General features: G+C 42.8%; 1 protein-coding gene across 1 annotated transcript in view; it reads right to left on the minus strand.

Moving 5' to 3' along the window:
- GLI2 (GLI family zinc finger 2) overlaps positions 1 to 22802 on the minus strand; it is a 141098-nt gene extending 118296 nt beyond the window's left edge. The window contains exon 1 of the mRNA XM_018072724.2: positions 22640 to 22802. Coding sequence (XP_017928213.1) covers positions 22640 to 22772 — 133 coding nt within the window. The 5' untranslated portion in view covers positions 22773 to 22802. The remainder of the gene's footprint in view (positions 1 to 22639) is intronic.
- Positions 22803 to 23075: the final 273 nt, after the last annotated feature.

Raw genomic sequence — 23075 nt, forward strand, 5'->3', positions numbered from 1 at the left:
GCCGTTACAGTATAACTCATCCATGATCATAATCGCTTCTTTCTTAAGTCCTGGAATCCCAAGCAGAAGTGGACATGTAATTGCACGCCTGCTTTTGCACATACAACTGCTGTCGCTGCAAGCATAAATTAAATATGTATATTGCTACATGAAAACCTACTCTGTTACAGATGTGAATTTTTCTCCAGCTCTTTCCAATTTCTCCTCAACTATATGACCGGGCTTCTGGCTTGGTGCTAACAGAGCTCCCTTTTATGCTCTTCAGTTTTTTACTGCATTCCCAGCATGTAAGAAGAAGGAAATACCCATTCTTAACTGCAAGCAACTCCACAAAATTGCAAAGGTGAAGAGCAAAATCACTCACAACTGTAGAGTGTTTATTTTTTACACTGACTTCCCCATTCAGCCCAACTTTTGCACTCAAATGCAACTTCAAGGACATGCTTAAATATCACTGAACTCTGCAGGGACCACAGCAAAGTGCACTGAAAGCAGAGCATTGATGCTTACAGGAGTAGGGATGCTATTTGGTGACGGTGGGGCTTGGAGCCCTGCAGATGAGAAGCAAGGGGGGTCAGGGCCCCCTGCAGCCCGGCCCCCACCCTAAACCAGATCAGTGTGAGGCTTTACCCTGCTCATCCCTGCTGGGCACTGGGAATGGGTCTGCAAATGACTCCTCAAGCCATCATGCAAACCAGAAAGCTCCAGTTTCAGCTGAAATGTGTGGTGTCTGGGCAGCCTCCAAAGGGTGAAATGGGGCAACCTTTGGAGAAAATGGGGCTGGTAAAGAGGAAAACAAACCTGACCTCGAGGAAACCCACCAATGAGAGAAACGCTCCCCCATGATAAAGTGACAAAACTTTCTGCCTCAATTTTAAGGCTGAAAGGGACTTTCAGAGAAGTGGTGGCTGCCCCATCCCTTGAAGTGTTCAAGGCCAGGTTGGACAGGGCTTTGAGCAACCTGGTCTAGTGGAACGTGTCTCTGCATGTGGCAGAGGGCTTGGAACTAGATCATCTTTAAGGTCCCTTTCAACCCAAACCATTCCTTGACTGGTTACTGATTCTAAGATTCTATTATTCTGGTTTGTTAGCTCCTACTGGTCCTAGCAATAGACAACCTTTATGCCTACAGGATGGAGCGGGGTGGGTGGCCAGCACATGCACACGCACACACACACACGCACATGCACACACAGAGGGTTTTAGTGAAATATTTCCAATAGAGAAAAAAAAGCAGAATCAATCCCTTTATCCTTGACATAGTGTAAAAGAGGTGCACGATACTGCATATTCAATCACATTTTTAAAAATCACCTATTGGACAGGCTGCCTAAAAAGGAAGGGAGAAGAATGAACTGTCCATGTCTTTTAAGTAACGGAATGCTGAGGAATGGTGTTAAACAAAATTTGCTGATAAATTCTTGGCAAAACTGCAATAATGATAAATCCCCTATAAAGAATAAAATGTCTATCTGCAGGGAAGAAATGGAGGGATCTGTGCTCCGAATTCCACTGGAAGCTTTTGAAATCCCACCCTTAAACAGCACAGCCTGGTGCCAAACTTTATAAATCTGCTAGTAACTACTTGCAAAATTACCCAAGGATCAAACTAGCAACAAATTTTGCTACCCATGGGTGTTGATTGTAACCACATGCAATTAATATAAGAAAAACAACAAAGATTACATTACTGTTTAGTTATTATTTTCTTACAACCCTCCCTTAACCAGTGTTACAGGAGAATAAAGACCTCGACACTTTCTAAGGTTCATTTTCTGCAAGGCCAGGATGTTCTTCCAGCCTTCACCAGGTCTGAAATCTTAGGGAAGAAAGTTCCCTGGAGGACATTTTCTTAACAACTGTATCACTAAATGGACTTGCGAGTCCTTGGTTTTCTTCATGAATTTGCCAAAATAAGCTTTAACAAAGAGCAGCTTTTCTGCTTCCCCCTTCTATTTATGTGCTGAACATGAATACTTTTCTACCTCAAAGGACTTGATTTTCTAAATCACTTTGAAATCCTCAAAAGCTGCTATAAAACCAGTTATCCTGACTGAGATTGGGATAGGAAAAAGGGCATAGAAGGAACCCCACTGCGTGAGTTTGATAGGACCATGTGTGTGACCTCCGCAACGCTGCACGGGATTTAGTGTCTCAGGACATCACTCTCACATAAGTCAGCGTGGCTGCCTGTCAGCAGCACTAAATTGTTTGGGTTTGATTTTTTAAAGTAACAATAGAAAGTTAAAAAAATTAATTGCAGCAAAGCAATCAGATTAAAAATCATTTGCAATTACAGAAATAATATTTTAACAACTGGAGAATAACGGAAACCCACTTTGTAGCTTAACCGGATCAGTTCCATCTGTTATTTTAAGGGGTAAAGCCTGAACTGAGAAATCTGTGTCACACAGAGGCCGGCAGGTTTGTGAACTCTATCGGGAGCTGCTTAACAGTTGGTCTTAATCGTTTTCCAAGGCACAAAGCCGAGATCAAGATGAATCTGTTTCCCACATTGTTTCCTCCCAACAGGGTTGGATTTCAGATTTGCCTGGATTAGAGTAAAGCCACCGGAATTCCCCACCTGGACATTAAGAAGGTTGGAGGCCTTGATTTCAAAGACAAGTGGTATGCAGTAATTCCAACCTGGCCCCACGGGACTACAACTTTCATTTCTAATCAGTGAATTGTCTTTGTGCAAAACATTTTTTTAAGAGGAGGAGGAGGGAGATTTTATTACAGCTTCCCCTTTACTTTATAATTTTCTTTCAGAGCCAACATATTCTTAGCCTAAATACTAATGAATTAAAAGTAGAATCATTAATTCACCTTTTCCAGAGAAATTAATAACAGGGCTGAGATTTTTAAATCCCATACTGTTCTTCTGCCTCACCCTGAATTTGCTCATGTGTTACTTTTTCGCATAATCGGCTTGAGCTCAGTGGCTGTGCCAAGCTGTGCTTTAGTCTCACAGCACGTTGCAACAGCATTGACTAGGACCTGAACCATCTGCACCTTTATCCTACAAGTGCACTTACCCAAAGGAATAGCCCTACTTCAGCTCAGGAGTTGGAGAGGAAGAAGGTCAGAGCTTTTCAAAAGCCTCCTATGCTAAACGGAAGAATGGGGCCCCTTCTCTTGCAAAGCCAAAAATGTCGTGTCATGCACAGATCTCTGTGTAGATATCTCTGCATGCTTCTTCCCCCTAAGATGATGGGTTGGACTGGTCACTCAGCATAAAATTTGCAAAGCACTGCAAGTGTCTTCAGCTCCCTTGCAGGGGGATGGGTTCTAGTACCTTTCCTCCATACCCTGCTCTACCCTCCTAAAGTCCTGAGCACAGACAGATGCACTGGCCCAAAACAAAACAAAAGCCAAACCAACCAAAAAAAAAAACCACCCAAACCACAAACAATCCCCCCAAAAAAGTAAAAAAAAAAATGAAGGGAGTAGGAAAATATAATTTTCCTGTGTAGTCTGTGCTGGGTTGGGGAATGGGTTTGAGCTGGAGGAGACCTTCTGCTGGTATAAACTGTGCTCTCCACTGGAGTACTTTGTTGACGCAGATGATGCTGGAGAGGCCTCTTTGAGATAACACAAGTGCCAACACAAAATAACACAAAATCTTCTGACTAACACAAGATTTTCTTTGAACAGTTCTCCCACAAGAGGAAAGGGGGTCACACCAAACCAACAGCACCAAAAACGTGCTTCTGCCACTAAACACAGGGACCATCAAGGTCTGATATGAGTATATCCCATGGGAGGCAAGTACATGGTCTGAAAAAGTCCAAGTGCTTGTCTTGGCAAACTCCAGCCCACCTTAATGTTTTATCTGTTGAGCTCCAGCTTCCATTAGCTCCCCCAGACGGTCTACCCTGCCAAAAATGTCTCTGTTTGAGGCAGTCAATTCATTTTAATAGACTCTATAGGAAGAGCTTTGATTTTGACCCCTGGAAAGACTTACTTCTGATAAGAAATCTAGAAATAATGGAAACAACAGAGTTTCCATCACCTGTGTGGCTGGGAGGACTTTTCAAACTGACATGAATCTGGAGGATGGAGATGGTTATACAAGTCATCTCAGATGAGCCCTGATAAAATCTTTTGAATTCCCTCTGCCAAAGGTCAGGTGTCACTGGCTCTCTGGCAGGCAGAGGCAGCAGGACTTGGGATGGCTGATGGAATTACTATTTCCACAGCTGCCCCTGCTTTGTCTTGAATCAAGTTATCTGTTATCAATCCACTCCTGGGACTTGACAATTTACAACAGGCATTTAAGCCATCACCCAGTTCCATCTGCCTTAACCATCACTCTCTCAAGTACAGCACTTGAGAATGCTGATGACAGACAAGCCATGGTCCACTCATCAGCTGCCCCAAGCCACCCTAACCACAGCTTTCATTTACCTTAAACACTGTGAAGGACAAAGGGAGAAAAAGTGTAAAAATGTGGGCAATTCCCCCACATCTTCTCTCCATTTGTGATGTTTCAATGTAAAGCTGGCTACTTGCAGCTCAAGAAGCAATTCCTGAAGTTACCATGAGGAAATGTCCATTTCACTCATTTGGCTACAATACAGCCATCCTGTTTCATATCCATGGGGGCAACCAGACTTCAAACAAAATGCAGGACTGGATATTGTTAAATACCAGTGGAATATTGCAATTTGGACAAAATCTCATATTCACAAGAAAAAGAAGAACCACATTTCTGGATTTAGAACAATAACCGGAAACAAAAGCCACCGACTGCTCTTTCAGAGAAGTCTGGTGTTTGCCTCGTTAGACTCAACCCTATGTAAAGTGCCACACGACAGGTTAGAGAACCAAAGTGCTAAATATACAATTAAAAAAACCCCCAAACCTTTACAGCCTCCACGTGATGATGATGTCTGAAGGTTTTGTAAGAACACATTTTTATCTGACAGCATGTGTTTTCAATACAGACGTATTTGGGCCTGCACGTTGCTATTTTAGTGCTAACATTTACAAGCTTATTTGCTGAAGGCAATTTTAAAAGACATTTTGTCAGTGGCCAAGTCCAACTTCCATTGAAGTTGAGTGGAAGACTCCCACTGATCTCAATAGGAAACAGCTCAGACAGTCAGGGCAGGATCTGGAGCTGCTAAAACTCACTGAAATGCTGCAAGTTGAGGGCATGTCTCTTAGAGAAAAATGGGTAAGCCATTTAGAGGCTTACCTCTAAATGAAGGAGAACACCATCATAAGAAATAACAGGAGAATATCCATTAGGATGTGGTACCATGTAATTTCTTCCCTGGCTGTGCCAATGTAACAGATTTACAGCTCGTGCCACAGCTCACCACCAGCTGTTGCCAACGGGATGGTTTGTGGGGCTGTGGACTAGTGCTTGTGCTCACTGAACCTGAATGTGGGGAAATAATTAAAGCAAAAAAAAAAACCTGTAGAAAGAAGGATGTTTTCAGCAATCTACAGTGATCTTGCTGAAATTACAAGAATTATTCAGACTCCTGAAGTCAGGCATAGACAAAAGCATCTGGAGAATCCCAGCTTTACTCTCTAATTTCAGATAATTATTTTCCCCTAGTTCATCACAACTAAGAAAACTTTGTTTAATAGCTTCTAACATTGCTACCATGACTGTAACTGTACTTCCTTCATTTGACTGGAGAAAGAACTTGAAAAAATTCCTTGCAGACAGTTTTTTTTTCCCCCTTTTTCTTGTTATAAAGTCTGCACTTGCTACAAGGGCACAAGGGATGGAAAAAGTATTTAATTAGTATTTCCAGAAATATCCTCGCCTAACCCATAATGAGGTCATGCCAGATCATAATCCTCCTCAAATGCAAGAGACAAAGTGATTTCCTTTTCATACAACATCCTTTTTTGGGTGCAGCATCGACAGCTTTTCTGTGGTTTCACAGGAAAAATAAAAATTGAGTCAGCTTGAGCCAAGGAAGTCCAGAAACACCTAATACATCTTCCTGTGAGATGAATTCAGCAGACCATACCTCAGTGAAGACACGGGCGGGATTTAATACAACCAGGAAGCTTTCTTTGAAAGAAAATAGAAAAAAACCCCACCAAACCAAAACCACAGCTCCAATCTCCATGAGTCCAACTGAACTCCTTTGAACTGTCTGCTCAAATAATATTTCTCTTACTTCAAGCAGGGGTGTGTCTGGGCTAGCTGTGTCTATTTGCCATTCCTCCCACCGGCCATAACCGAACCTGACTCCTGGGTGGACCTCTGAAAACATGGAGCACTGTGGATGATGGTGATTTGGAGGCCCAAGTACAGGCTACATTAGCTCTGGTGTTACCAGGGCTTGGCTTGAAACAAAGAGGTGCTGGCAGCAGGTGTAAATGTCCTGAGACCAACCTTCTCTTTGCAAGGTCATCCCTCCTCCCTTAGTATTTCCAGCAGCCAGAGCACTGCTGAGTTTTGAACACTCTCCAGAAGATAAAAACCATCCCTTGTGTGGTCCTTCCTGGACAGGGAAGCTCAGGAAACACGCCACATTGCCCATTCTCCTTACAAGACAAATTCATGGGCTTACATTAACTTCTCCCAGCAATAAGCTAAATGGTTTATCATGGCAAAAATGCTAACTTGGAGAAAAGCTTCCAGTCTCATCTTGATGAGGACATCAAGAGCTTGAAACCCCACTAGCTCCCTTAGTGGCTCATCCCAATAATTATTCAACTCCAACGGTCACATTCAGGCAGGGAGCAAAGCTCAGGTAGATGCCTAGGTTTACCTTGCAGCTGGCGATGGTTCATCAGCTTTTCCCCACTGGAATAGGGGGCCAGAGAGCACAAAGCATTTTCTCTCCTTCAATACTCTGGAATTAAAATAAATCAGAAAGAGGACATTATCTGCTGTATTTGCCCTCTTCTGCAAACACACCATGTGTTATTTCACTACAGAAATCACCGGACAAAGCTGATTTACTGACCAGCCTCACTAAGCCAGTAATTCTCCAATCGTCTCTCCCAACCCCCAAAGTTTATTATTGAGTTCTTGGAACATCAAGTATAGAGTGTGAAATAATTTAACGGTGGTGGAATTTTTCATCCTCCTTCTCTATCCCAATATGACTAAATTTATTGATTTTGGATTGCTGTAAATTATAATGTAATTATCCTGCTGCACAAGCAGCTTCCCATTCCAGAAATTAAAAAGCAATTCAGGTAAATGATCTTTAGTTATCATGGTGCATCCCTGCAGAACTCATTAAGTTGGGGGATTAGACAGCACACCAAAACTCTTATAGGGCGGGTGACATTGAAAACTATCATGCCTGAAAATGCAGAACTTCCTTGGGATGGTAACAGGGGCAAAGGTGCTGCTGTGGCTTTCTTTTTTTCTTTCATGACAACTTTGAAATGCTATTAACTTTTGCATCGCCCAGGATCTCTAGTTCTCACTTATTGACCCTTTTTAAAAATAAACACCCTTCCTTTGAGACAAGAATGCCATTAAGTGGAAAAATTTAAGAAATGGACGACATCACAATGCCACCCATAGAACTTTGTTATTTGATCCCAATGGACCTCAGGTGGAAAAGTAGCTCATGTGAGTCAGAGTCAGCAAGTACTTTTTGAGGTGGGAGACTGCCAAGTGGCACTAAAGAAAGCTAGTACCAGATCTCCAGACAGCTAAGGTGGATTTTCCAGCTTTCCCTAAAGAGAGCTCTATCTGTTGGGATCTCTAAGAGATTAATCACTGACTGACTGTACTCACAGAAGATATTGCCATCCGTGCACTTTACCAGTGCAACTGTTCTCAATCCCTTTGTCTTGCCCAAAGGTTAAGTTTTGCCTCCCTAAATCTGCCTGCACTTCAGGCATTTTCCACTTGCTGTCCTATACTGCTGTGATGGCAAAGCAGTCATCATCAGCTTCACACTGAAGGCAGCTACAGTGGTTGGCAGATGAAAGGATACGTGTGTGCATAGTTTGCACATCATTAAGTTCACAAAATGCTTTGAGGATGAAATGTGCTACATAAATATAACAGGTTATCAAATTTCTTGGTGCCATTTCCTTCATCTAAGCCTGCAGTGGTCTTCAATGGATTGTGCCTAAACCTGCTACTGCTTTTAGCTTACCCGCTTTCTCCCCTGCCTTGTCCCAGGAGATTTAATGCTTCTCTCCCCAAGTCCATGAGTCCTTCACACCTTCTGGTGGCCCTGTACAGCTGCTGTGCAGTCGTGGGGAGGCCCGCTGGTTTTCAGGCTGCGCATGTACAGTCTCTGCTCATTTCCTCCAAAAGCAGCGGCTGCTGGACTTGAAAGACCCCTCTGGCTCCCTCTGCTCTTCCCTATTACAGCCCTTAATTAATACTGAAGGTAGCTACCACTTTTGAGTAGGACAGTGCAGATCCCTGGGATATTAGTCAAATACCACAGAGATTTATAAACTTGTCAGCGTGACCAGGGTACTCAGAAAAGAAGCCAAAGCCTTCAGTTTAAAAAACTCCTACACCATCAAAAATTTCAACTTCATCTCCAAGTTATTCATAATGTGAAAGCTCACTAGTTCTGTTATTTCACTTCTAGTAAGTACCATGTCCTAATACGGGCATTTTTGCAGCATTCAGCTGAATTCTGAAGATATACGACATACCCTGGTATCCTTTTCTCCCATTAAAAATAATCTATTAACTTAGAGTCTCATGAAAGCCCAAATCATAATATCTCGTCTCTGTTTCTAGCAGAGAAGGCTCAGCAATATTTCTCTCTACGCACCTCGACAACACACAGTGCCACAATTACACAAGGCATTGTGGCAGGAGCATGGGACATCAGAGCAAATCTCTGTTCTTTTTTGGGATGCACACATACTTTTCAAATTTCCTAAAAGGAGAGATTATTTGGTTTTGGCCAAGTATCTGAAACCACTCGTAGGCCACACACAAGTTACCGAGTAAGCAGATGACATCCTTTTCTTAAACCCTTATGGACACAAACAGATTCTGAAAACACGTACTTCAACCACCTCAGCAAATTGTTTCCCTGCTGTGTTGGTGCTGGGAGCCCAGCGCCTGCCCTCCGTCTTCCTCCTCACCCCTTGTTCACTGTTTACAGCAAGAAGGACATCAGTGCTGGACTGAACCTGCTCCAGTTCTTTTATATAGATTTAGACCGTATAATTTGATCGTGACCACAGGCAGTTTTATTGCCCTGATTTATATGGAGCCTCACAGGGGTTTGGGTTTTTTTTTCTTCCCTTTATTTGGTAAGAAAGCAAAACTCTTAGGAGTTCTTTTCCTGCTTCAGCCTGAGGACAAGCTGCGGGATCTCCACAAGGACTGCCACCCCGCCTCTCCCCTTGCTTTGGAGGGGAATGCACACACTGCAGGAGCCGGATGAAGCTTCTCCTCAAGCACAAACTTTGCCCATGGCACTCGCTGCATCACAGCACTTGGCTTGTCCTGCCCAAGAGAATGGTCCAAGTGACATCCAGTGCAATCCATGTTGTTGCTCCCCTTATCCACCAGTGTGATACCCTGACCAAAACACCAGCATCGTTCCCTCTCTTGTCTGCTAACCCTCCTCCCAAGGAAATCAGTAAAAGGTTTCTTTGACCAAGCCATCACTTTTACAATCCAAATAGCAGGGGATGAAAATCCAGGCAGCTTTGCCATGGAGCTAAGGGAGATGTGGCTGTCGGGCCAGGCATGTTGCTACCAACCATCTGCATTCCCAGGGCACACTAAATCTGGGATCTGTATTAGTATTCTCCAGCAGGCATCTGGCAGATATTAAATACCAGCCTCCCCGGAGAACTTGTTACCTCCTCATGCTTGACTGGGTGAATATAAGTGAGAGCAGTGCTTGTATCTCCTACCTGAAGAGGCTAGATGAAGCCTATCTGAAACATGCCAAGACCCCATATCTGTCATTACCATACCAATTTCCTGAATGAAAATCCTGTCTGTCTTTCATTTAATCTGTCTTCTGTCTCATTACGTGACCAGAACATGCTGTACTAACTACAAAGACAGGTCAGTATGTGACTCAAAACCTAATTTCTGTTACTTACCTAAAGGATTACTGCCTGGATGAGCATCATGTTTTGGAATAAGAATAACAAAGCCCACCAATAGTTCTGCCCTTCACTGGCATGTAAAGAGCTAATGAAGAGCTAATTTTGCACTGGGCCATGGGTTTAGAGAAAAGGTTCATCAGAAATCCAGTTGTCTCACCTTGATAACCTTATCTTCACAACAACATGTACTTTTTTCTGGCTTCTCTACCTTGTCTTTTTCTGCACCAGGCCAGGGGTTTTTTATGCTTCTAAAAGTGCATAACACTTCCTAACTTTTCCCTTTGCTACCAAGTTCTCCTCTTGAAGATCCCACAAAATGATGTCTTTTGGTTCAAACCCTGCTGTTACATTCCTGTTCCTCATGTCTCTGGACAGCAGCAGGTCAAAGGCCTTCCAATCCCCCTGCACAACCCAGCCTTCCTCCTGCCCAAATGGTCCAGGCTACTTCTGCTGCTCTGTGAACTGTTGTATCTGAGTAAACTGTTTTGACCATAATCTGACATAGTTTCCATAAAGGACTCTCAGCTTCTCTCTACTACTCTGAGACCACTGGCACCTTGCATTCTACCCCACCAAGCAATAATTTTGCAAAACTTTGAAACAGAAATCACATCCTCCCTAGTTATGGATTTACACTGATCAAATACTGTTGATATTCTCTTGCCTCACTCAGGAGCATAATAATTGCCTAGAAAAAGAATTTCAAAATTACTTGCAGAACTGTTACCAGAAAACTCAAAGGTGACATGAGCCATCACCCACTTCATCTACACTCAGAGGCAGATTTGGAATGCTGGGCACACCCGCACCCTTTGTAAGAGAAACATCATTCCTTCTTTGTGGCATCTATAAACATGGCATTCAAAGGCCAATTCCCTCTTCTGTTCTTGTACCTTATTCAGCTGACATTGCCCTCAAATGCCCACTATATCTGAGCATGGTTTGGGCCATCAGTCCCATACCTCAAAAAACAAGGTTAAGTGAAGCAAATTTAGGAGGACATTTCTATTTTGCCCTCAGGACTTAACTGTTGGAAGGTTTTGAAGTTGGAAAAGAACAGTTTTTCATTTGGGTCACAGAAAGGAAGAATAAACTAAAACCATCTTTCCAAGAGACATTGCAGATACAGGCAGGAAAGGCCCTTCGGGTTGATACTTAGAGAAGCTCATTTCTATCCTCTCTCAAGTGCTACAGAGGTTAAAGACCTGCTACAACCTGCCATAAAAGGTAAAACCCACATTAATAGGAAATGTGTTCCCCTCCCCCATTCCAAATGTATTTTTTATGAGTAAACATTTCTGTATTAAGACTTACTGTCTTCAAAGATCCCTTTTATGTCCCAAAGGTAACCATTTAAGTGTTCTTATAACAGCCGTTACTTATCTTTACAATGGCCAATGCACATGAACTCAGTGTCTGAGACTTTAATTTTGCTATATATTTTTTAGTAACTACATATAAATCCAGTCTCTTTCAAGTGTCAGTGATTATGTGACCAAAAGATTGCCTTGGATCTTATTTCATCTGCTAAGACATTGTTCTGAGCAGAATTAAAAGCAGCACAAAAATTTGCAAAACTCTCAACCCTTTTAGCTTTCTTGCAGAAGTGATGCAGAATGCACAGAACTCAGAAAAAGCGATGCAAATGTTTTTCACACATTCAGTCATCTCACACTTATTTTAAGAGTCACTGCTGCAGCAGCTGAAATACAGGACCCTACAGTAAAGATGTTTTAAGGACGTCTCTGTAATAGCACACAAAAGTTCCTCTGGAGTTTTCAAAGGGAAAAAACTGCACCATGCAACAGTACTGGCAGCTCCTCTGCAGCTGATTACAGCATTAGAGAGTGCATGTGTTCAGTAGGCTAATGGAAAGGAAAGAGGAAACTAAATTTCTCTCTCAAGCTGTCACCTCAGGACAGTGATTTTATTCTCCTTCCATCACTTGGCACCCAGAATAACACCTTTCCTGAGAGTCTAATTACATAGGACTTTGCTAAGACCACTGTCTGTTGCTTGTCTGTGTGAATATAAGTGCCTATGACTGTCTATCGGGTGTCTATTGCTTGGATCATGGTGAAACCATGAAGCTCACCATGGTTTCTGCAAATTCATCCAGGTGTGTCCAAAACTCCATCCCGGTACTTGGAGCTCACCCATAGATTATGTATGCAGGAAACTGTTTTAAACTGAGAAAATTAATTTTCTCTTGTTTTGATACAAAATATTTGCACAGCTATTAACATGATGTTCTCCAGCTGAGTTGCAGGTAACTGGACCTGGAAAAACTTTATTACTCCAGAGCACAGCATGGCCATTTGGGATACAGTCACTATCTTTATCCCCAAACAGTCTCTCCACTATAGGTATTGAAAATACCTCCACCGTAAGAACTTAACCTTATCTTCCCCAACCCTGCAAATCTGCTTTATTGTCCCACCCTTGACAACAGCAAGTTGACACCTAAGACATATGAACATGGTAACCCTTGTAAGACAGGGCCCAGGGCAGCAGTACCCTCTTGTAGGCAGTGGGGAGCGGGGAATGGCAATCTCCACACAGTCTGACCCCTTAAGTGTTTCAGTGTGACTGATGCCATAAACATGCTAACCAGATGCTGATGGATGGGCCTGGAGGCCCAAAGAACAACCCAGGTTCATTATATAAATGAGGGAGTAAAGGGAAGTCAAACAGCTTTCCCAAAATCATGAAGGAAGTTTGGGACTTCATCAGGAACTGAAACTAATTTTCTCCAGGCTCAGTGCTGTGCCCTCACTGTAGGGAGCCACCAAAAAATTGGGTATCTTCACACAAGCAGCCTCTGGGAGTCGGATCAGCTTCCCACAACACATAATAATTCCTCTCATTAAAATGGGATGTGCAAACCAATGCCTAAAGTCCTCACCTCAGTGTTTCTCTCTTTTTACTTTATAGTGTAGCTGTAAATGCCTCAGAAAGAACATCACCAGCTGTACCTGCAAAATGACATGAACAGGTTTAGCTTACCCTCTAGCCTGACGAAGAAGGTACTTTGCATGCATTCACACAGGACATGGATATTCATGCCAGCCAGGACACAGGAGAGGATGCTGCTTAGTTCCCCCATCACAAAGAGCAGCCACAAACCAAGGTGAGTCTCAGGCAGAAAAACTGGGCAAGAAAGATAATTTTTCCACCTCACAAATGGAACAAAAATTTCACTTGGAAAAAATTTAAACATTACCCAATGCTCTGGCCCCAGGGTCAAGGGTGCTGAGCCCTTACCACTCTCTCTAGGCTCAGAGCATCTAATTAGGTGCAGAAGTATCTCCACCTTCTTTAAACGATTAAACTGTTGTTGAAGCAGCACACACAGGGCCAGGGGCTTACAGGAAGATACCTTCTCTGTTGGATAGTTTTAAGGAATGTCAGACACTGATCTTTTATATCAATACAACTGAAGTCATCAAAACATCTACTTTAACTGTTTACTTAAGGATGCATCTGTTGCAAGCTGTGATTTTTTCTGAAAATCTGTCAGAGTCAGGAGCTGATCACTGTAAGAGAACAGAAAAGAACAGCTTTCTGGCCAAAATGGTACCATTCAATCCCTGCAAATGTTGCTGTATTTTAAAAATCAGATATTGGTGGCAGTAAATATAAATATTTTGCTTAAAATACTCCTGTCCTTATTTATAATTTACTTACAATTGGAAGCATTTTCAATGGAATGGTCTTAAAAAGATGTGGGATTCCAGGAGAAGGAAGGAGGTGTAGAAAAAAAGAGGAGAAAAACCCCATTGAGCTCTCTAACAAACTATAGAAAAGGTAGAATTGATTTCAGACAAGTTTGTGTGGAACCTTTCTTGTGTTCACGTGGGATCACATTTGATGTTTTTTTTATTTATTTTCATTTTGAACTCAGTCAGCCTATGTGACCAAAGCTTCACTCAGTTCTTTCCAGCAAGGTTTCCACGATTTCAACCCAACATCATGATGGGAGTTGTATAACACCCAGTATAGGTCATTTTCTAACACATGTAAAATCAAGTTTACCACAGTCCTAAAGAAGTTTGCAAGAAAATACTGTATCCCTGTCATTTCTTCAAAAGCTAAACTTACAGTTTTGGCTGAGGTTTTATTCTCTGTTTTTACAATTAAGATCCTGTCAAAGATAGCCCCCACGCAGAATTCACAGGATATTGATTTATTTCAGAATGTAAAGTTTCTGCAATTTATGTCCCACTTGGTTCTGGAAAAAATTGTAGCCCCTAATTACGAGCCCACTGTGCTAGGCTCTGGACAAAGGCACGGCTACACTAGTTTAAATTCAGTAATATCGTGTTCGTGCTACTGAACGTTTTCATACCCTTATGCAATCAAAAGGAATGAAACTGACTGCTGCATCGTGATGTTCTCAAAAGCTCTGCATGATGCATAGACAACTTGTGTTCAGCTCTCCTCTAGGGAAAGAAACAACGCCTCCGTTTGGCAGATGGGCATGAGAATTTCAGTCATTTGACCATGATTACATGGCGTATCATTGAGAGAGGAAGGACTTGATAGTGGATACGGTGAACCAAGGAACCTGGGCTAAGACCTCTGTACTACCGCGGATGTCCGATGTACACCACACATGAACTTCCTAAGTTGCAGAGATCACCAGTTCTCGACATCCCACTGAAACAGCTCAACCCATTTAAGCCCCTTTGGCCTTGGAAAAAATCCTCTGTGCTCCCTGCCTGCAGAACGAGGGCAATGACATCTCCCTGTCTTGTCAGGATGTTCATGTGCAGAGAGAGGCTGAAATGTTCCAGCAGTGGTCAGGCTGACCAAAGCAAGAGAACCCCCCACAGGACCTAGGCTCCCAGAAGCCACCAGACAGCTCAATTCATCTTTTCTAATTAAAAAACACAATAAATGCAGCGGAACAGGCTGTGTTCTCCCAGGCCTCTGCACCTCACTCATCACCACATGAAACCATGAAAACAGACCACCTGGTTTCATGAGGGGCAGTTTAATGAGGTGATGAACAATGCCAAGTCCTCCTTTCACTCCAAGGTATATGGATGTCTTCTCAAGGCCATGCAGAAACTCTTAGGTAGTGCTAGGAGTATATGTCCTGTTTCTTGGTGCTGGTATTGGATGCACAGTATTTCTAGGAACATTTTTCTCTGCCACTCGTCTGACCTTGGGAGCAGTCCCACTGCTCTGTGTAGGCAGCCATGGAACGCTCTGTCAAACCCTATCAATTATTTAGCATCAAAAGGTAGACTTAATTTTTGTGATAAAAGAATGGATTTTATCTAAGGCTTGTTCCCCTTAAAGTGATTTACACAATTGGCCTCTCTAGTTGCTTCCCTTAACACAATTATTTACTTTTGCATTAATAGCCTTCCTCCACTTGGGTTATTTTTAGGAGCTTTTGGTAGCCTTTAGAATTTACTAGGTTTTTTCCCCTTGTCTTTTTAGTGGGGATTTTAAATTTCCCGTCTCTCTGAACAGGCTGTTAAACAACAGTTTTGTCAGTGCTGGTGTAAAGCTGGAGCAGCTCTGGGAAGCAGCTCCCCTGGCTGTGTTCACGCTTGGGTGTTGAGGTTGCCTCCGACCTGAGAAGCCATGGGGTGAGATTTAAGTTCAGAGCTGATAGTCAGGGCTTTCAGACTGCTCATCAGTCTATGGACTGATGAACATGAATGAAAGGCTTTAAAGCATTAATCTAGTCCCACCTTGGTTCCTTGCTTTAACCTCACTCTGCAATTTTTGGCAAGTTTAGGATTTTTCCATCTAACATTAAATCAGGCATGAAATCCTCAAGGGAATAAAGCGGGCATCTCCACAATGTGATTTACTCCACCCTAATGCAAATGGATCCCAAACTCAACACCTGACATTTAGACAGCCAACTTCAGATGAAACAAGTCCCATTCGTGGTCCTCCATGAATATGGCAGACTCAAACGCCATGGTAATGGATGGTGTTGGGAGAATTAATTTACAAAACCTGTGCAAATTCACAGATGTTCAGGCAAAAAGCTGCCAAAGGTACTAAAAATTCAAACTATGGGGACATGCTGGCAGAGGAGAGAGTCCAGGAGATAGTCCATTATCATTACCGGATTTTCTTACTTGATTATAAATGACCAATCCACAATATATAAGCTTAGCATCAGTTAAAAAGGAGAGAGAGGCACTCAGAGAGGCACTTTAACGAAGTCTAAGCTGGGTCCATGGAAAAGATGACATACCAGTACTTGCCAGAATAAACTTTTGGAGCTTACAAAACAGAAAAGTGGAAGCTATTATTCTTACAGCTATTATTAATGGTAATAATAACACACTCACAAAATACGAAGGTCTTTCCTGTGGTACTTAACGGTTGGGATCACCGGTGCCAGAACCAGCCTGTAAAGAATAACTTTTTCTATTTTAAAATCATAAAAGCTTTCCAACTTGGCATGCAAGCCTGCAGTGTGGTTAGGGATGAGATAAAACTACTCTGTCTTCAAAGCACCTCTGCATCTGTAATGGGCTAAAATTATAGGAACTCTTGGTATGATAGTTTGGGGGAGTTGTACACAATCAGGGAATACTGGTTGATGCTATAAATCATAGAATCATTTAGGTTCAAAAAGACCATTATCATCAAGTCCAACCATAAAGCTGCTACATTATCTAATCCCTTGGGGATACGGATTCTAGTTTCATCTGTTAGGGCTATACAATGTCATCCAAAAAGTCTGTAAACATTAATGGTCATCCACTCTGAAGTTGCACCTTTGTCCACAGGGCTGGCTATCACAGAGAAACCCACTATACAGGTTCAGGAAAGGGGTCTCCCCATGAGGAAAGAAACCCCCAAGCGGCCAAGAAGTCAGACTCCAAGTCAAACTTTCACTTGTTTAAGCAAAGCAAGGGGTTACCTGGCAAAGATGTATTGCTGACTATTTTAAAGGAGGGACTAGAGAGACTTAGCATTGCAAACCATGGATAGAGGAGAAACGGCAGGCAGAAGAAAAGGTGCTTTTGTGGCAGTTTGTGCCAATCTTAATTATCAAAATTCCACCACATGTAGATGAAGAAATAAACCTGCTGCTCCCAGAGTGCTCTCTGCAATGTCCACACACCAAATACTGCTTTCTGAAAATAAAACTGGTGTAGCGTGACTTTAACTTTATCCATCTCTACATGGATCCTTCTAAACGATCCCAAAGTGTAGGTGTCAGGTCACCAGCATGATTCAAAGCTGGCAACCAGTCAGTCCTTGATATCCTGCGACTGAGGAACAGCCTCAGCATTGCACCAGTCTAAGCATCTGAGACTTCCAGTTGCCCAAAGGAGCACGAGTGAGTATGTAAGAGAGACCTGTAGGCAATCTGTCCATTCTGAAGGCCTATGGTAGCAAAGAATACACTTTAAGACCCAACAGAATTAGTTTTAGGACAGAAACAGTCAGAGAAGAAATACAATTCTTGATTGCTGTTGCTCTTGTGGCAGCGTCGCACAGAAGCCCTACCCAAGGTGCAGGCCACTGAACTATATGCAGTAGACACACAAGAAGAGACAGTGGTTGTCAAGAGAATTTTGTAGTCTAAATTACAGAATTTTCCCATTGTTCAATTTTAACCACTTGCCCCCTTCCCTCCTGGAGCCAATCCCAGTTTTTCTGTTAAACACATCTCTCAGCGTTTTAAGTTGTATACAGCAAAGCAATGCAAGGCAGGGAAGCTAAGAATGTGCTTGTACTGGTTATGTTCCTTTTCCTGGAAAACATGAACTGAGTGAAAAACATTCCTTGGAGAAGATCCCTGCCCTTCCAGGGTGGACAGAGAAGATGACTTCATAGGGGCTGTTCTCCTTCTAATTCATCTGTGTCTCAGGTCACACAAACTATAAATTTTTTCAGTGCACTGAGGTCTGCTGGGATGCTGGCATTTCCTCCTCCTCATTTACATGGTCTTCCCATAATCTAGCACTGAGATAAGCTGAACTGCTTAAGGACTCCCTGCCAATGCCACTTGGGGCTTGCTTATGGAAGACCTCTGGAGAGTGATGGGAGGTGCTCCCTGCCCTTCTCCTCTGCCTATGAAAGGGCTGAGTGTGCTACTTCTGCAGAACTGAGCATTCCTGCCAGCCCATAAATCAAGTGACCAAACTCCATCCCAATCTCTGCAAAAAAGCCCCATGCTCTGCCTTTGCAGCACACACAGGGCAAAGAGCTGTATTTCATCAACTGAAGCCCTAATATAAGAGGAGAGTCGTTACCTCCTGAAAAAAAAAAAAAAAACCACCAACAACCTTACTAGTTCTGAAGCTTGGCTTCCCTGTGTTTACACCAAATGACTTGTTGAACTTCATTATATACAAAGTATTTCCATAGATCAGAGGCAGGGAGACCTGTGCAGCTAACATAAAATAAATTACCACCCCGTGATAAATGGTTCTATTAGCAATCCAGATTGTTAAACTCAGATACAACAGGATGAAGGGAGCACTGCCCCATTCATTCTCCCTGCGGCAGATACTGAGTTGTAAATAGGTTATTTTGTGTGTAAATAACACATTAAAACTCAGCATTAGCCGTGTCTTTTGATAGAGAGGAAATTGTTCCAAATAAATAATTTCGGACAGGAATGTAAAATAAGCCAGATTTAATAGTGCATGCCTGCTGTAGCCGTGTTAAACATGACTAAAATGATAAACCCCAGAATATACTAATAGTAAACTATGCTCTGACATCAAAGTAATGAGGCTGTATTTTTACCCAGCTTTAGAAATGCTAAAATTAGTCTTGACAGAGCAGACATCAGAAAAATGTTTCAAACATAAACACCATCAATTTGGGAACTTGGTGTTTGTGTCATACAGAGGGTGGGGTGGAGAGGGAAAGGTGCATTCTGGGCCTTGTTAAAGTCAGGCAGTTAGCATTTAGGAGAGTTTGTATTTAATTTTTATTACAAGATGAGAAACCCATCTTCCTAAATATCTCTGCCTTTGAAAGAGTGGCTCATTTAAATTTCCCTTCCAGCCACGTGTCTGGGGTTTCCTTGTGCATGCAGGTATGGAGGATGTTGCAGTGCCAGCCTGGAGGACACAACCCAATCTCACCCATGTTGTGCTCTGTTCCAAAGCCTCCTCCTCTACGCAGTAATGTGCACTTTTGTATTCAGCAAAAGGGTTCTCTAAACTCAAAGTGTTATGAGTTGCCCTTCTAGAAGTGGACACACCAAAACTGAGAGCCTCTTCTGCAGATTTGACTTGTCTATAGCTCCTACATACTGTCATTTATAAATAGTTTCCATCTCAGCCACACATACATATGTGCCCCTACTGAAACAGAAAAGAGGAGCTTTGATTCCTTGGCCAACATGATTTATGGAAAAATAGAAAATTAGGAGACATTTCCCTGATGTCATTTCTGTGAGGCCAATTTCTGAACATCTGATCAATGAGTTACTATAAAAAACTGTCACAGAAGATCTCTAAAACAGCAGCTTCAGAAGAATAGAAATATGGGATGCAGATTGTTTGTACAAAAGGACTCTTCTCCACTGCCAGCATCAACCATATCGATCTCTTTTCCTACAGCCATACCTTAATTTGTTAGAGGCTGGAAACATTTGGGACAAATATCCAAAGCAGGGGAACTAGAAGCGGAGACGGAACATATTACCTTGTGATAATGTAGTCTAAATAATAATATAACTAAATAGTATTCTTCAGTTATTTAGCTAATATTCAGTTTGTTGCTTCAATTACCTTAATTATAAATAAAACCTTATGAATCTAATCATTTCTACAAGTGAAAAAAAAAGCCTTACGATCTGAGAAACATGCAAAACATGCTGTGTTGGCACTCCATCTGTGTGACTCAGTAGAATAAAGGAGAAGCAATGTGTTGTGAATTACATTTGTTTGGCTCTTGAGAGCAGCCTGGCGATCTGCAGCGCTAGCTGAGCCTCACTGCCACTTTCTCATATGCTAGTACAAAGGGTAAAACTTCTGCAATAAATGAAATCAAGAGTTTGTCTTGGATGAGAATGAACACTTGTTTGTATGGCCCCAAAGCAGGGTGGGGAGCTCAGAGGCCCACCCTTTAAAACTGATCCTCTCCTTAAGCTGAACTTCCTAATTAATCTCCAAGCCTCACTTGCTTTCTTCTGTAAAAATAAGAGCATAAATATGTGTATTTCTGGCCTGTTATGAGTAATTGCTCTAGTTTAGGGAATCAAACGTTATATTAGCATGAATACGACGTAAGTACAGTCTCATCTCTACCCACACTTTTTGTTATCACCTGCTAAATCATACCTTGCAGTTAACTCATGTTAGAAGAAAACTTTGTATTATTTTTTCTACTTACAAGCACATGCACAAGCATGCTGCCCTCTTTCAGGAGTCGGTATTACGTCTCAAATCAGAGTTCAAAGGAAAGCGTGCCGAACCACAAAAGTATGTGCATTACCTGCAGAGTCCTGGGGCCAATGTCCAATCACACACTGCTTCGCTGCTGGCCATTTTGGGTCATTTATGAGCATTTCTTTTCACAGCATGACATAGATTTCACTCTTTACATCTCATTACACAATGCTTTCATCATAATTCTCCTGACATCTTCAAACAATCCTGAACTTACTTCTCCACTTCCTCATAATAAAAGCAGAAATACTGAGCCCATAAATAATTTTTTTTCCAAAGGTGAGAGGACACTGCTAACAGGACATGTTATACTGGACATTTAAAAACCAATTAGGTCTCCAGGGATGCCACATGAGCTGATGGGGACACCACCTCGGGGCATTCTCATTTCCACTGGATCTCTGGAAATGTGGTGACTGCTTCTTCGGTGGAGGCACTCCCAAGGCAAGTGGCAAATGGGGAGAAGGCATTTATTTATAAACAGCACATCTATGGGTTGTGAGTTTGAGCACATGCTTGGACTGTGTTGGTGCCAATCAACCCTTTGGGTCTGCCAGTCACTGAGATGATACCTCAAGTGTGCTGCATCAGTAGTTCCTACAGCCTGTGCTTCTTCAACAGGGATCTGCTGGGGGATGGCACACTTCTGCAGGCTGCTGTCTCTGCCTTTCCCCTATTTCTGCTTCCTGGCAAGCTTTCCTTTCTGTCACTTTGTGCAGTGCTTGTGATGAAGGTGCCTCAGAGCCATCCAGCGACATGAAACTGTCTTTCCCTTCAAACAACTCTGTAAAACATTTTCTGGTTCTTTTTAAGAAAAAACTTTCTTTTTGCTAACAAAATTCATCAAACACAGGAACTAATCTGATAGATTATAATCTAGCCACTACTACCTTATTCTGTGCATCTGAATCTTCACAGGTCAATAGGGAAATGAAAACTGAGTCACAAAGATTATGAAAAAGGAGGAGAGATAAAGCAGATTTAAGTAATTTGGGTTGGAAAGTATCTTCAAAACTCAGCCAACAGAAAACTCAGACTCTCCAGTCGAGCTGGGTAAGAAACAGAAGAGCTCTCAGAAGAGTCATTCTGTTCTCCTGGGGTGATGAAAAACCACCCTGCAGTGAAGGAAGGGGAGGGGAAAGGTTCATTTTGAGGTAGACTCAGGTTAGCAATAACGTATATTTTAAAGAGTTAAAAAAAAAGCTGCCTGCAAAGTTTACACAGCTGAGATGTCTCTTCTCACATCCAAACTGGTGCAGCCCCTTCTAAGTTTGTCTCTTTATACTCTGTCCATAGAGGACACCCAGTCCTCAGCAAGAGCAGTTGCAGTGTCTTGCCAGCAAGCACAGCCTTGCCCACAGCTGTGCCACCATGATGGGCCCTGGCACCAATTTGGAGATCCACCAGCATACATGTGCCAAAGAGGGGTGTGTGTTTTGCCTGCCACAGTGAGCAAGAGGAGGCAGGACCAACATCCCTACATGTCCCCCCTGCACACCCACCAATAATGGCTCCATGCCTATAGGTGTCCACAAGAGCTTCCCAGTTGACTCCAACAGCAGCAAGACCAAAATCTTGCTTAAAACATGGACGAAAAAAAGAAATCAAGACCCGAGCTGTTTCTGACATTAACAGGAATGGCACAAGTGGGGGTTTTTCTTTGTGAACATTCTTGCATTAGGTCTGGACATTCCCAAATTCCTCCCTAATCATGAAATCCCCGCAGCAATTACTAAGACTGTGTAGTCTGTTTAGCTCATTAGCAGGATCACAGCTGGCATACGACACTCCTTCCTGACCACGGTAACAGGGTGCTCTCCATCACCAGCCAGCCTCACCAGTCATTCTTTACCTCCACCGTGGAGAGGTGGAGGGCACTGTGCTGCCACCACTACACAGCACCAGTCAGATGGTGGCAAGCACTGATGGGATGCCCCAACTCCCTGACAGCCACCTCTCACCACCCATCCTGTCCCTCACCCTGGTCCAGGTCTCTGGGACTGGCGGTGACCGGTCTCAGCGCAGTGACGTTTTGATGCCGCACGGTGACACAGCTTCCCGTTCCTCTGACCCCCGACGGCCAAGAACCCCAATAAACTCAGTGTGTTCACAGGAAGACAGATGCCACTATACTTATTAAATTCTTACAGTCTAATGAAAAACACCCCTGCTGCTTTCAAATTGTGGAAAACATAAAGTACCTCCTTGTGCCACTGCCGCTCCCGCAGCTGCTAAAGGAGTGGGTTTCTTCCCCGTCTCTGTAAAGCCATTCCCCTCCAGAACGGCACCTTTTCCTTCTTTTTTCCCAACAGCCGTTGAAGCAGAGGTTTCCATCTTAGACAGGCATCTTCCAGCTCAGAAACCCTAGAGGACATAAAACAAAACCGGATTCTGGTCACCACTCACAAAACAGGCAAAATCAGCTCCACGAGGAAGCGGCAGAAGGTTCGGCAGAGCTCAAAAGTAAACGGCGAGCAACAAAGAATTCCTGGGTTTCTAACTCCAGTAGCACAGCCACTACAGCAGTCACAGGCACAAAGGGCACAACCATGTGAAGGGATAGGTGTTCTCACAGACCTAAAAGGATCAGGATCAAAAAGCAATTTTTCCCACATAAACTTGGGCTGCACAATAAAG

Source organism: Manacus vitellinus, unplaced genomic scaffold, assembly GCF_001715985.3.
Source record: "Manacus vitellinus isolate BGI_N305 unplaced genomic scaffold, ASM171598v3 scaffold_22_pilon, whole genome shotgun sequence".
Taxonomy (NCBI): Eukaryota; Metazoa; Chordata; class Aves; order Passeriformes; family Pipridae; genus Manacus; species Manacus vitellinus.